The 15,237-nt window shown below is 43.9% G+C and overlaps 1 protein-coding gene across 1 annotated transcript; it reads left to right on the top strand.

Annotated features, from left to right (window-relative positions):
* The first annotated feature begins 276 nt into the window (after nucleotides 1-276).
* On the top strand, nucleotides 277-7,751 carry RASD2 (RASD family member 2). Its single transcript, XM_068401883.1, has 3 exons — nucleotides 277-568; nucleotides 4,609-4,888; nucleotides 6,465-7,751. The coding sequence occupies exons 2-3, from the start codon at nucleotides 4,618-4,620 to the stop codon at nucleotides 6,992-6,994; spliced, it is 801 nt and encodes a 266-aa protein (XP_068257984.1). The 5' UTR covers nucleotides 277-568; nucleotides 4,609-4,617; the 3' UTR covers nucleotides 6,995-7,751.
* The last annotated feature ends 7,486 nt before the right edge of the window (nucleotides 7,752-15,237 follow it).

The raw sequence follows: 15,237 nt of genomic DNA, 5'->3' as shown, positions 1-15,237 counted from the left end.
AAAAGAAGCTCATGGCAGGGCTTGTGCCAGGCAAGACCTGGGGAAGCGTAGGTTCACCACAAACAACTTCCATGCCCCCACTGATTTTTCCCCACAGGGTCTGAGGCGGTGTAGAGGTAGGGTGGGCCAGCTGGATGCACCCACAACCCTGCACGACTAGGTGTCGCTCCAGAGACCCTTCATCCCCCAGCAGAGCCTACGAAGCACAACTTGCGAGAAAAGCCAGTGGGAGTGGGAGAGACTCTGCCTCTCCTCTCGAACTGAGGCTGTGAGAAGAAGAGCTCATCTCAAAGGGAAAAGCTGCCACTGGTTCCGAGACCCTTCTAAAGAAGCCCATGTCGGCCGCCTGATCCAGTACTTACCATCCATGGGGGAACACCCTCTGGAGCCCTGCGGTCCTTCCCAATCCTGCTAAGTTCCTGGGAAATACTGGTGAAGAACTGAGCCCAGAGCAAGCAACGTGGTATCCACAGAACAACAGCCTTTTGCAGCAGCAGCTGCCTCTGATTAAAATTATCAACTTCATCAGACTGCACGAAGATCCAGGACTGCTCCTCCAAGGAAAGAGGTAGGAAAGCAGCATGGAGTTTGGGATGAAAGTAGGAAACAAACATCCCACAGGAGTGACTGTGGTGTGCGTGAAAATTGTGGGGATACTAGTAGTGATTAACAAGTGACAGGTCTGTTATGCATGCTACAGTTTGATCTGCCTATGTCCTTTTTAGCTGAATGCAGTGGATTATATTGGGATGGCAAACAGAGACATGAACAGTAGCTGAAGACTGTGGAGTGCAAGAGAGGTAGTTCAGAAGTCTGTTCATGGATAGAGAGTGGTAGGGAGCATAGCCCCTGATGGGAGGATGGAAACCTAAGGTGTAAAAGCACTAGGCAGGTTGAATGAAGAATGTCTTCCTTAGATATCTCTCTTCAGATGCTCAGGATCAAATTTGTCAGCACCTCACTGGAATTCAGACAAGCACTCTTCAGAGCATGCAAAAGCAGGTGCGTTGTCATTCATTCCAATGTCTGCCTATGAAACAAGCAGCGGTGGTTAGCAGGTAGAAGACAACACAGAGAGTCAAAAGAAATGGGGTTTAATGTTAATTTTGGACAGCTGTTTCAGCTCTTTCTGGGCATATGAGCCTTTCCCTTTATTAAGTGGAGATAACGCTCATTGCATACAGTTCTATGACATTTTGAAATCCCTGTGCTGTACCGATATAAAATACTAATGTAAAGTTTCTAGCATCAAGCCAGTGCATAAAGCAGAAGGTACCCCTGTGAATTAATCTATGCTTAAGCATTTAATAAACTGTAAGGAAAAGATGTAGATTAAAGACAGCTGGAGGTTGTTTGTCTCCTCTTTCTCTTCTAATTGATTTTGCTTTATTTAGTACATGAACATGTGGTCTCTTTCTGTTTCCTTTTTTCTGCCTTTAATCTTTTTCACTGTATGAATCCCTGTACTCCCCCCCTCCACCCCGGGTGTGAAGGCTGAAGTTTCATTCCTTTTATGAGGAGGAAAGAAGGCAGATTGTATTGAACTGGAGTAAAACTGGAGTGGAGGGATAAGAAGAGAGAGCACAAAACACAAATATAAGCTCCTGGTTCAACGGCGTGCTCTGAGGCAGATTTGCAGCAGAGGTGATGAGATGAGTAGCAACTTCATGAATCAAAGTGCTGAAAAGCATCTTTAGATTCTGTGTGAAATGAAATGCAGTCAGGAACACACAAGAGTCCTCCTGACTGAATGCCTTGACAGGAGGAATGCCTTGACAGGTAGAACAAGGACAGCATAAAGTGACTATTTAACACATTAAAATCTGCATGTCCTCACATCCCTTCTTCCCCTTCAGTGCATCTACATCCTTGGGGCAAAGCGTCCTGAAATACGCACGTGTCTGCACATAGGATATTGCCTTTGATGGGGGTGGGAGGCAGTGTGATTTAATGACTAGAGATGCAAGGGTGAGGGAAGGTGGGAAGGAGAAAGAGTGTGAAAGGTAGAAGTCCCAGAGCCTGTTTATCTTTCTCATTTGTTGGACCTTGGGTGGTCACTCAGCTTCCTTTTGCCTTATTCTTCCCCGTCTGTGAGTAGCTGTGGTGGCAATTCCTTCTCCAAGCTGTTCAGTGTATAGTGGCATTAACTGAGGTCCAAAGCAGTGGAATTAATTTCACAGTGGAGGACAGAAGTGCCTCTTGCACTAAAGGTGCAAAACTAACCCTCCAAGCAGCTACAGTGACACAGTCCACATCCTTTGCTGTGTGATGGAAGTTTCTCATATCACCAGCAGCTCAGTGGTTACCTGCTGGTCAGTCAGCATTGTAATTTGTAGGATTTTGGCTTGTAAAGCTGCTGGCCAGGATCAGGTTCCCCAGCATGCATGTTCTTTGCAGGACATATACGACAGTTACTTAAAAAACGTACCTGTGCCCACTCCCAGATGCTGCCGCACCAAGTTGTATGAAACTGATCTTCAGCAGATGTGAACCAACACAGTCCACTTGCCCTCATGCAGCTACACTGGTCCATCCCAGTCTGAAGAGCTGACTCATTTCTAAATACTGATCCTGGGCTGTAGAGAAGTTTGTAGTTTTTCTACAAAATCTAACTCCCTGCTTTTCTCTGCCAGCTACATAAAGCCTAAGAGGGTGAAAGGAAGCATCCCAAAGCAGCTCTGTCACCATTTGTCTGCCCATGGATGTAAGACAGTATTGGACTGGCTACATGGGAAAGGGCAGAGATAGAGTACATGGCAGTGTTGTTTCAGAGATTTAATACGGTGTTTCTGCACTGATGGACATAGGCCCTGTTCTAAATAAAACACAGAGTTCAGTTCAAATACCAGGTGTGCTCCTTGCTGTCATTCCCGCCACAGCAATCCCAACAGTACCATAGCTCTGCATGTGTGTGTCCATCCAAAGTTATGTTCTGACACTGCTCTCTGGCTCTAATATTATGCTGTCCTGCCTGCTGAATATAGTTCAGAGTATAAGCTACTCTTAGGAAAGCATTGCATTTTCTTCTGTGCTTTAGATAGGACTGCATGTGCTGTTGGTGTGCAGCAAATAATAGCAATAATAATAAATAGTAGTGTTTTGCTGTTGCCTTGGGCTTTAGCACAGTGCTTGTAATGATGCAGGATCAGAATTCCAGAGACTTCTTTATTTAGCAGTGACTGTATCTTCACTGCTGTTTTGTTGCTTAGCACATGTTAAACAAAGTAGAAGATTTTAAGCTTTTGACTGAGAAAAGTGTCAGCTACATAAAAGCTTGGGAGATAAAATTCACTTGAGGGAAAGACAGGAATCCAGATCTGGACCCAGAAAAGATCTTTCAGTGTGCATAAAGTACTCGCATTGTAATATTAAATAAATAACACCTAAGTTAAATAAACGGCACAGTGGGAACTTGATTATTCTTTAATAAGATCCCAGTAACCAAAATAAACCCTGTCAAAAATGTGCCTTCTTTGGTCTAATGGTTAGCTTTCCCCACACAGGGGTTATATTTTTCCTTTCAGCACACAATTCATTTGAACTGGTACATAAATGACTGAGCAACACACTTTTTTTTTTCCCCTATCAAAGTTTTAGACATTTGAGTGCTATGTCAAAATGCGATCCCCAAGGTCTCAAGACTCATTTTAGTTGTCAGGGGTTGGAAATCTTGTCTAATAGCTATTTAAAATGGCTGTCCTTCATCTTTTCTTCTGCTTGTACTCAGCACCTGCAAAGACTGTGACACCCACAATAGCTGTGTATGTATAAAGACTGAAGCTCCTATGAAATCTATGTTTCTGCAGCTCCATCCATTGCCAGCCATCCTGGTGCAATGCTGATAGTTTGTTGATAAGGAGTTCCCACACTACCAGTCCAAACAGCAAGATTAAAATCTGTTTTCTAAAAGGTCACTGAAGGCACAGATCTTAAAATTTATCATCGGCCAATGTTATCCTGTGGCTCAAACTCCCTGCATCAGCAATGAAGGTTGTATGGGACCAGCTATTTAAAGTTACTGAGATGTCTAGCTTCCACTGATGTCAAGCATGATTCTTGTTTCTGTCTGACTTCTAGCTGATCTCAAAATGAGTATTGTGCACAGCTCCTATTTAGACAACCAAACAAAGCAGTCTAGGTCCTAATGGCAGCTGCAGTGGATGCAGTATATTGGGAAATTTGACCTTTGTGTTTATGTATCTAAATGAGAACCAAGCTCTACTGAGAAATCTGGTAATGTCTAAGTGACGCAGATGGTGGGAAGGAACCTGATGTCTAAGTTGAAGCACCGCCGATAAAATTAGCTCTTAACGTTTAAGTGAAATAGTAAATTACAATTCAAAACCATGCTATTTTCAGTGTAAATTACTTCATTTTTATATGACTTTAAAAGAAAAGAAAAAATCCAACAAGAAAAAAACACTCCCTTGAAATGAGAGTGAAAAAATTAAGCATTTCCTGTGAAAAGATTTCTGTATGAACCATTGATCTACTAATGAGGACTGTGCTCTAGAGCACTCTTTGACAACCTTGTGGTAAATAGCTACCCTACTCCACCCTCCATCTAGTTTCTGGTCTTTCCTCCAACTCTGCCATTTCCTCTTTCAGGACCAAGCAATGATGAAGACCATGTCCGGTGGAAACTGCACCCTGAATGTGCCAGCCAAGAACTCATATCGCATGGTAGTGCTGGGAGCCTCCAGGGTGGGGAAAAGCTCCATTGTCTCACGCTTTCTCAATGGCCAGTTTGAGGACCAGTACACTCCCACCATTGAAGATTTTCATCGCAAGGTCTACAACATCCGGGGAGACATGTATCAGCTGGACATCCTGGACACCTCCGGGAATCACCCTTTCCCTGCTATGAGGAGGCTTTCCATCCTGACAGGTGAGAAGTGGGGGAAAGTTTGCAGATGGGGAACGGTGGGTGAAAGATCATAATGATAGACATTAGCTTGAAAACTGTAGCCTGGAGATGACTGTGCCTTGGGAGGTAGCTAAAGGGACTGCTTGATTTTGTTGCAAGATGCACTTCTCTAGAGAGGTATTTCCTGGCCGGGATGCTTCAGGCACTATAGGGAGTGCATTAGCCACAGAGAAGAAGTCTGCTGGGCTTCAGGCACTATAGGGAGTGCATTAGCCACAGAGAAGAAGTCTGCTGGGTGAAGGTCTGAAATAGAGATTTCCCCCTAGTTTATTTCCCTCCGACCTTCCCCTTCTGCTCCATATTTTTTACTGGAGTCACAAATGAATGGCTGAATAAAATCTCATGGGCATAAAGAGCAACAAGGGAAAAAATAAGCATGTCATTATAAGACACAAGCAGTGAAAAACAGATGTAAAATGCACAGGAAGGGAATTCAAACCGAGAAAATCTCAAAGATCTTTTTTTTCTTAAAATTTCCAGCCTGATTCCCTTGATTTGATATTCCAGTAAAAGGAAACCTCTGCTTTCACCCTTTCTCCGTAGTCTATGGTTAATCAAATGAATTAAAGAGGAAAAAGGGAAAATGGTGGGCTCGTTTTGTACATTCCCATTGTCAAGCAGTTCCTGTTGTGAGCTAAGATGTATTCTCCAACTGTGAAAGTGACAGTGGAGGTATATTCAGCCACACCTCACAACAAACCTACTTTCTGGATTTGCTATCTACCCTTCTAGCTAGCCAGTGAAACATGACGTTCACATCTGACCAGGCTAACGTCCACATTCAGTGAGATCCTAGGGCCAGTTTCTGGGATGTGGATGTGAGCTTTTGTCCCTCAAAGCTCTCTTAGCGTGTTCCACATGAATGTCATTCAACAGACAAGGATTTGCATTATTTTATATTTGCAAAAGGAATTCCAAGTCAGGAAATGTCAAAAGGAAATGCCAGGGGATCTGTGTCATTTATGTATTTCTTTTTTTCCATGGTCTGTTTCTCTTGAGCAAATGAAATGACAGCAGAGCACTGCACATTGGGAAACCACGCATTCCTGTTTTAGGCATTCGGGACTGACTAGCTGTAAATCTTCAGTTCAGGTGTTGCTTCTTGTATTGTATAATCAAAAGGCCAGGGCTGAGTGGGTACTAGCTCTCCATTCTTCCTGGTGTCAGAACAGGCTATGTTTTACACAGAGATACAAACAAAAAGAAGAAAAAAGATAAGCAATGCAGCAAAGCTGAGATAGAAACATGTTTACAAAAGAGAGTACAAATGGGCAATAATTTGCAAGTCCAGTGCAACCTAGGAACACACAATGAGACATGGCTGAAGTAGCATCAGAGCCAAAAGTCTTTTCCATAGCACTACAGAAAGGAGTGGGGAGTTGAAGAACTGGAACTAAAGCTTAATGAACAGATTCAAAAGGACCAAACAAAAAATACAGGGAAGAGATGGCAAATAAACCTATTGCTTTTTGAAAATTAGCTCCTCTGATACAAGGTGCAACCAACAAACTTTTACAGTATCCTTTTTTAATTGCAGGGGATGTATTCATCCTGGTATTCAGCTTGGACAACAGAGAGTCCTTCGATGAGGTCAAGAGGCTCCAGAAACAGATCCTTGAGGTCAAATCCTGCCTGAAGAACAAGACCAAGGAATCAGCTGACCTCCCCATGGTTATCTGTGGCAACAAAAATGACCACAGTGAAATCTTCCGCAAGGTACGCTCAGACGAAGGTGAGAACCTTGTCTCCAGTGATGAAAACTGCGCTTACTTCGAAGTTTCAGCCAAGAAGAACACCAATGTGGATGAGATGTTCTATGTCCTCTTCAGCATGGCCAAGCTACCTCATGAGATGAGCCCTGCGCTCCACAGGAAAATCTCCATCCAATATGGTGACACCTTCCAACAGAAATCCTTCCGGATGCGACGAGTCAAGGACATGGACGCCTACGGCATGATCTCTCCCTTCGCTCGCCGGCCAAGCGTCAACAGTGACCTCAAGTATATCAAATCAAAAGTTCTCAGGGAAGGTCAGTCAAGGGAGAGGGAAAAATGCACGATCCAGTGAAGAGGGCTTGCACTTCTATCTGAAGTCACAGAATCACACAGAATCACAGAATGTTAGGGATTGGAAGGGACCTCGAAAGATCATCTAGTCCAATCCCCCTGCCGGGGCAGGATTGCCTAGACCATAGTCATCCACATGCAGTGCCTTAAAGAAAAACGGTCTGTGGAAGCACAGAATGGGCTCATGGAGTTCATCAAGAAAACCCAACACGGAGAAAGGATAACTCTTCCTGCAGATTCTGCTGAGTCATGAATGTAAATAACATCATCCTTGTAAACAACTGGGAAAAATCAGATGCCTGATGCGTGTGCATTTCTCTGTAATGCAGTTCCTCTTCATTCCCCTTTTGTTTAAAGAATACAGACCTGAGAAGCAAAGAAATTTCAACCTCATCCTTACAAAGAAAGTAGGTCAAAAACACACAGAAGGCATTAACAGTTACCCAGTATGCAGCTCTTGATAAGATAGAGGAGATTATGTGTATGCGTGTGTGTTTCTCTGTGTGTATGTGTGCATGCACTGTGTGGAGCATTCCTTTAAAAAATGGGACTTGTATTTCAAAGGGCAACAGTCTTACTGAAGTTTCCCAGATTGGAAGTGGACTCTATACATGGACAATGTCTAACTCGCTTCTGAGGGGACCTGCATTAAGAAGATCTTAATTCTATGTTTGCTGGGACAGTTATCATTTGACATCAACATGAATGTTGTTTTGTATTATAGATTTTATTTGGGATTTTTTTTTTAATTGACTGGGGGTGGGTTTTTAGCAAAATCAGATGACAAGTGCGTTTGATATCAAAACAGTGTCTACTTTCTAGCAGTGAAAGGTGTTTTTCATCTGTAAAACTATATAATATGTACATTGATTGAAATTGAAATGGTTCTGCAAAAAGCCAATACATCTGACTGCTTTGCAAGCCTGGTGTGATATTGTTTCTCAAAGCAGCCACACCAACTCTGAATACCGTAGTACAAATGCCACCCTTTGCCCTGCTGGCCACCAAAGCAATGGTTCCTTCCTCTGCCTGTTTCAGCAGAGACTGACCAGATTCCTATGTTGGCTTAGACCACTTCAGAGGCAAGATTTGGTTTTCCTTCAAAATTAAGAACTGAATGGTTTTAGGGCCAGCCCCATCATATTTCTTCTGTTAACATGCCTCTAGTCACTTTGTTCATGGTTTTCCCTGTTGTCTGATAAAGGTTGCCTTGATGGAAACCTTTGCACTGCAGAAGTCCTTCGGAACAGAAGCTTTGTGCTGGCTGTCCACACAGGGCTGAACTGGCTGGCCAGATAAATCTGGGGCCATCCATTCACTTCTTTCCTTTCTCAGACCAGTCCAGGCTTCCTTGTCTTTAGCCCTCTCCCTGTTCTGCTTCTGGCTTTGTTGTTTGATGTGCTCCTGCAGGCCCTCAAAGTCAAATATATTCTCTCAGATGTGAGCTTACCACTCTCGCTTACTGGAATGACGTGTGCACACATAATTGCAGGCAAAGCATGGCCCCACACAGACTGTACACAACAGTAGAGTATATACGTTACATATACCTCAGAACGACCTTCAGATATCTTGTGCCTCCCTCACCTTCAAATTCTGTTCTTGGCTATATCTGCCTTGCTGTGTCCTTGGCAGAGCTGTGAGCTAGTTCATGCTATAATTTGATAGGAAACCAAGAATGATGGTTGTCTGTGAAAATTAGCCTCTGGGACTCAAAATCTCATATTCATTTATCAGCTCTACCCTTCATTGGTACTGTATATTGACTGGCAAAATACACTGCTCTTTTATTCCTGTTGCCAGGGCAGCACCTTCCAGACCATGCTCCCCTCCCTATCTATAAATATGTATATGGTTTATGATTAAACCTGTTTTATTTATTAGCTGTGTCCTGATCCTTTTTTACTTTCTCCAAGAATAATGAGGAAGGTCCTTTTTCTTTGTTGTGCAGGTGCAGCTAGGCAAGTGAGCTGTGGATTGAGAGCCCTGATGAGATCTCCAGTAAGTTCTGGAAGAGCCTTTTATGTCCTCTAGACACCAAGGGCTCCACATTTGTCTGTCTGGAACAAAACTGTGTCTGTACCTACATGTTTCTCTCTCTCTATCTATCTGAACATCTACTTACATGTACAGATATCCTCACATGCAGAAGCAGACAGTTACTCTTCCCCATGCTGCCTCCAACACAAGAAAATAACCACTCTCTCCTTCATGCACAGAGCTGGTGTGCTCATCCCTGGTGCAATTTAATGTGGTCCCTGTAGAGATATCACTGTTGCTCTCAGCAGTCTCTCCATCTCACCATCTGTACCTCTCAACTGTATGAGTCTTGGTCCCCCTGAACACACACCTACCTCCCAAAAGACTCTCCACCCAAGTGCATCCCAGTGATCAGGCTCTGCGACTCATATGCCACAGGGACATGGCAGGGTTGAAGACAGAGTGAGAAGTGTATGTGCACTGGCTGGATTCGGGGGCTCCAGGAGGCTAGAGGAGAACTCCTTGCACTACAGCCCAGGTGCTGCATTACTGAGCCTATGTCTGCTCTCCCTCGCTTGCTGGATAAAGCTGAATTTTTAAAGAGCCTCCATAATCATCAAGTGTCTGCCTTTGTCTTACACCACTGACCTTACAGTTATTTTCCCTACTGTCCTTCCATCTCCACAAAGACACCAGCTTTCCTCACCCTTCCACGTTCCTCCCATTCCTGCTTTTTCCACCACGGATATGAAGAGATAGGGCATGAAAAAACAACATTGCAGTGACAGCAAGGGCACAAGTGTAGGTGAGGCTGAAGACCAAGGAGCAAGTGCTCACAGAGATATGCTGGATCCCATGGGAAGGCCAGTGAGCCCCTGCTTCACAATCCAGCTTGGCCTGCCAATGCTCAGGGTGAGAAGCATCTGAGAAACTGGCTGGGAGTGAAGGTGAAGCAGCATTACAGTCACCCACAGAAACAAATGTCAATAAGCAGGTAATCTTATTAAAGTAAGCCTAGTCTTCTCTCTGCATTTTGTTACTGATGGTAATTGCTTTTGAAGTTAGATTATCATGCTCCTGAGGACATCTATTTTTTGCTTTTATTATATTGTTATAGTCATTCTATTAATATTCATATATTATTTGGGCTCTAGACCTGCTTACAGCCCCTAAATCAGAGAGTATGTGTCTCAGTTTTTTATTCACAGTTAGCAGCCATTATGTTCTGTGAAAAGGGCTAGGAGTGGAAAACAAAGAGCAAAGCTACTTGTGTGCACAGGGGGCATAAGGTAAGGCAGGAAGAGGAAAGGGGAATTGTTTTTTCCCTCCTAACCGCTGAACGTGTCTGGCTGTAAGACAGAGCAGGCAAGGGCTTTATGGGAAACTCTATTATGCGTGTGCAGAAACAGTGAGACCTTGAAAGGAGCAAAGAGCAGACCTACAGCCAGGCCTCAGAGGCAATGGAAAGAGAACCAATTTTTTGTACCCCTTGGGATTCAGGGGACCTGCACAGAACTTACTGCAACCCAAGAAGTCATGAAAATGCACTGGACTAAGGGCAAGTCTGGAGAAAGGGATCAGTCCAGCAAAGATGCTGTGAGCAGTTGTACCCTTACTTGGTCTTACCTAGTGTAATTAAGTTGTTTTATTCCAATAGCTACCTTGTTCTACATTGCAGTATATAAAACCTAGCATTAGTGATACAAAGTCTCACTGATGGTTTTTGTGTACTTACTTCCAGGACAATGAGCAGGGACATATACCTCACTTAGGATCAGTCACGGCCTGGGAACAAGACAGGGCTGAGCTTTATTTTGTACATTGTTCTACCCAGCAAGAAAGTCCTTGTCCTGAAGAAATTACAAGTCAACACATTATAGGAGCTACTATAAATAATGGCAAAATCTAGTTAAGCCACAGGGTCCATACAAATCAGGAAGGAAATAGTGGTCATGGTGAATTAAGTAAAAAATAAATTGAGGGTGGAAAGGGCAGAGCGACAGCCTGTTTTGACATCCAGAGGACTAAATTAGGCTTCTGTTCTGAAGGATCCCCAGGAGGACTGCTGCCACCAGGCTGGCCTGATGCTAGGGAGAGGCTGTCAAGGAGCATTGTCTCCTTGAGACCCCAGGGTGCAATAGGTCTGTTTTTCTGGGAGGCGAAAGGGCTCGTTATTATCACAAAGGCAAGTAGGAAATGGTGGGATAATTTTTAAAAGGGCAGCAGAAGAGCAAAGAGCTTCAGAAGGGGGCTCAAAGGTAGGATGGCAATAGGAGGTTGGGTGGGTTAGAAAGAGAAAATGTAGGCTAAAGTGTATGCTATAAAATGTCCCTTTTACCCTTATTTCATCCTTCTCTACACACAAGTCAAATCTGAAGACATTTTACTTAGCGTTTTTGTCCCTCCTCAAAGATTAACCACCACTTACCCCTCTGTAGGACCCACCCCCCACCTCTCATCACAGCTTTTGCTGCCTTCGATTTACCCTCCTGTCATATACCATATTGTGGGCTGCCTTGCTAGCCTTGTCCCAGTGTCTTGGCTAGGGCAGAAGGTTACAGGCAGAGGTGTTTTTGAAGTAAGTGGTGACTATTTGATTTGATTTGAAATCACTATTACATTTAGGGGTTTTATTAGCATTATTGTTTCTGTAAAAATACATGGTGGCAGGCTCAGATTAAAGGGTGTCCTTGGAAAAAAATATAAAATGTGGTGTAATGTACATTTTCCCCACTGGTTTCTATAGCAACAGCCTTTCCTCTGCACTCAGAAAGAGCAGAGAATTTGCAGGGGGGAGATGAGTAGCAGTGGCTCTGCCCTAGATCTTTCACCTCTGAGTCCTCATGGGAAGTTCTCCTCCCTTCAGCTTCTGTTATATGGAGAAACAAAGACCACCAGCCAGACCCACTCACAGACCACTCAACATGTCTGGTAAAGCTGAGGGGTGGATATGCTACCATAGATAAGAAAGTAATTTCCATTATGCGATTGTAAACTGGGGCATTACTCCTGGCACAGTACCTAGCGTGGGGAATATACATCGCAAACTGCTATAAACCCAACTTCCGTACTCAGGTTTGGTTAGAGCTAGCTGTGAGCCTTGCCTAACTTCTCTCTTTCCTGTGTCTTCACAGACCGCCATATGGCATGGTCAGAGCCTGAGACTTCCTGAAGAAACATTTCCTTTTGCTCTCATGACACCATCAGCCAAAGACCTTTCCTTGCCCCTACCATCACTGGCCGTGCAGAACCATCCTGAGTGCCAGGCATCACATTCCTAGAAAGTTATTGACAGTTTGGAAGGACACCAAGGACTAACAAGAAAAAACATTTTATGAGCCTAGAGGGATTGACTTGAGTAAGCCTTAAGAAAAGTCTGAAAGGGATAATTCTGTGCCATGTAGGTAAACAAAGTCTGAGAGAGGCTGGCTGAAAACCCCTAGATGTGTTTGACAGGTGGAAATGACAACTGGGACAGCACTTTATTTAGAGTTGGACAGTGGGATATCTCAGTGGGAACAAGAGTATTAAGCAGGAAAACGTAGGCAAAAGAGCAGGGCAGACTTTAGGGCAGTGAAATATATTGGAAAATTTTCTAAGAGGTGCCATGAAAGTCCCATTAGGAAAGCACTGGGAAAAACATTGAAATCTACAGAGCCAACAGGGGTAACTTGGTGTTGGCAGTGGGCTAGATGGGCTGAGCCAGTAGGTTATTTTGATCCCCCACATTTCTTTCTGTGATGGAGCCTGATACCAAGTCTGCTTCAAAGAAATTCCCTCAGACTGCCTGTCCTCACTGTGTGCTGCTGACTTCCCAAGTGGAGGGTTGGTAGTTCACTGGTCCCCTCCAGCCAGACCACTAACAATAGAGACAGGACTTCTTACGTCAGACCCTGCTTTTGAGACCATTTCCATAAAGATCCCTGGACTGTTTGCAGCAAACAGCTCCTTTGGTGAACTGTCCACGAACAGTTTCTTGCGCATTTGTTTATTGTTCAGAATTATTTGATGAATGATTTAGGCAAACGTGTCCTGTGCCTTGGCTGGGATGGATAACTAAGATTAGTTCAGATTAAACACGAAGACAAGGAGGGATGAAGTCACTGTGTTTCAGGACATTTTGTAGCAAAGTAAAAGAATATAAATGAAAAAAATATTTCAACTTGAATATGTGTCCTCGCATCACTCTGACCTAGAGGGAAGTAAACTAGCTCTCTCCAACCCATCCCTTCCCTCCAGGCTCCTGAAGGAGGGATTTCATATGGACTGTATTTTTTCGAGAGTGTCCTCTAACAAGCATTTGGCTTTCAGCTGTTAGTATAGAATACCAGCTCACACATGAGAACACTGAATATTTTAGATTGGTTTTAGCAATATGTCTTGAGTCCATATTTTGAAGCTGGGGGTGGGGGAAAAGGAAAATAGGAAAATAACTTCTACAGTTGTGATGATGGTGTGGGGGGTGGGATTTCTGGCTCCAATAAACAATTCCTTCACACACTGAGACCTTATCTGGAAAACTGCACAATCCTATTAAACTGGGACTTGTGGTCTTTCTGTGTTAGACTGGGAACCAAAGCAACAGAGAAACACAAGAGACACACTCCCAGCAGTGGAGTCGATCTTGCATTTCAGATCCCGCTAACACCAGTGTTGTGACGGATCCCCCCTAGTTTCTCAGTCTCTCTGCAAAGCTCCCAGAAGCTTCAGAGTTAAAATAAGTTAAAGTTGCTAAAGTAACTGGGTCTTAGGTACCACAGGTTTCTGTCTTACTTTTCAGGTCAGAGATCTAACAGCCTGTAGGAACAGCCCCACCAGTTTCCAAACTCTTTACATAAATCAGCATCTTGTTTTCCCATCCTTGATAGAGGGCCAACAGCACTCACAGGAGAGCTGAGAGAGGATAAACACCTTCTAGATTGCGAGGCACTTGGGTACTGTAATGATGGATAAACACGTTAAAAGGTGAAGAGGCAGACCGGAAACAAATATCACCTCAATCAGGAGCTGAGATGCTGCAGTGCCAGCTACACAGGAGAGCAATTACATTTTGCATAATCCCTGATTTCTGCACTACCTACAGTCTTGTTCTCCTCAGCATCCACTGAGCTGGCAAGTCCCAGGAGCCTCAGGATTAAAAGTACATGCTGGCTACCCCCTGCTATTTAATCACTACATACCTGTGTGCTAAATGGTAGCATACTGCAGAAAGGTTTTCGCTCAGGGACCCTTGGATGGACACACAGCATAATCTCTGCTTTCACCCTCTCTCTGCTGGAGAAATCAGTGCCTCAGGGAATCACAGCCTTATTAAACACAACCTGATTGGTTAGAGGACAGCATAGGGAAGATCAGGGGCATTGCTTTTGGCTGGTCCAGGGCACAATGTCTCATCTTTTCTGTCACAAAACAGTTTGTTCCTTGCTGTGTGGCTCATTGCCAAGGTTATAAATACAAGTTTCTAAAAAGAAATATAATAAAAAGGAAAAATAAACACAGAGCAACGACTCATTCTGCAAATTGACAGGAGACTTGCCCGAGGCAACGGATAAGGGGGTGACAGGGATGAACAGCTCTCTCGTGGAGCCTTATTAGAGAGCGGAGCACAGCTCTTCTCAGATATTCTTTATGAGATGCTGCCATCTGGGAGAAATCCAGATTGGCAATTATCAGAGAGAACAATTCCAGCTGGCCACAACACTGCCAAAGCAGAAATTATCCCCTTACACAATGGCACTGACTCAGACTGCTTGCAACTTTTGTCGAGTTTGGGGCAGTTACACAAGATCTGTCATTAGTCATGGTGGTATTTATTTGTATTATGGAGCCCTGCCCACAGACCAGGACCCAGTTATACCAGACAATATACAAATGCACAACAAATAAGAAGTCCCAATGTACACAAAGGCCAGGGAAGAATCTTAGTCTTTCCATTTGCCATATCCACCCTGTGCCTCACAGCATCTGTCCTATCCTATGATGCCTATCTACCTGTTTCCTACCAGCGTCCAATCTGTAACCTGAAGTGTGAAGAAGCTGCTGTGTGCAATACTAATCCACCACTTTCCTGATTAACATCTGAGAGCTAATTATTTCATAGAGACTTTGTAACCACTACATTGTGGAAGTAGCAGCACCAAGACCTACTATAATTTAGTAGTGGTCTTCCTTCAGCTGGACTTACTGAAACAGAGAAAGCAGAGGTAAGGATTATGTACTGTTTCCAAAATGCTCCTGGGATGGGTAAGTTCTTTATTACTCTTG

Source organism: Nyctibius grandis, chromosome 5, assembly GCF_013368605.1.
Source record: "Nyctibius grandis isolate bNycGra1 chromosome 5, bNycGra1.pri, whole genome shotgun sequence".
NCBI classification, from domain to species: domain Eukaryota; kingdom Metazoa; phylum Chordata; class Aves; order Nyctibiiformes; family Nyctibiidae; genus Nyctibius; species Nyctibius grandis.
This window is presented reverse-complemented; position numbering and strand designations above follow the sequence as displayed.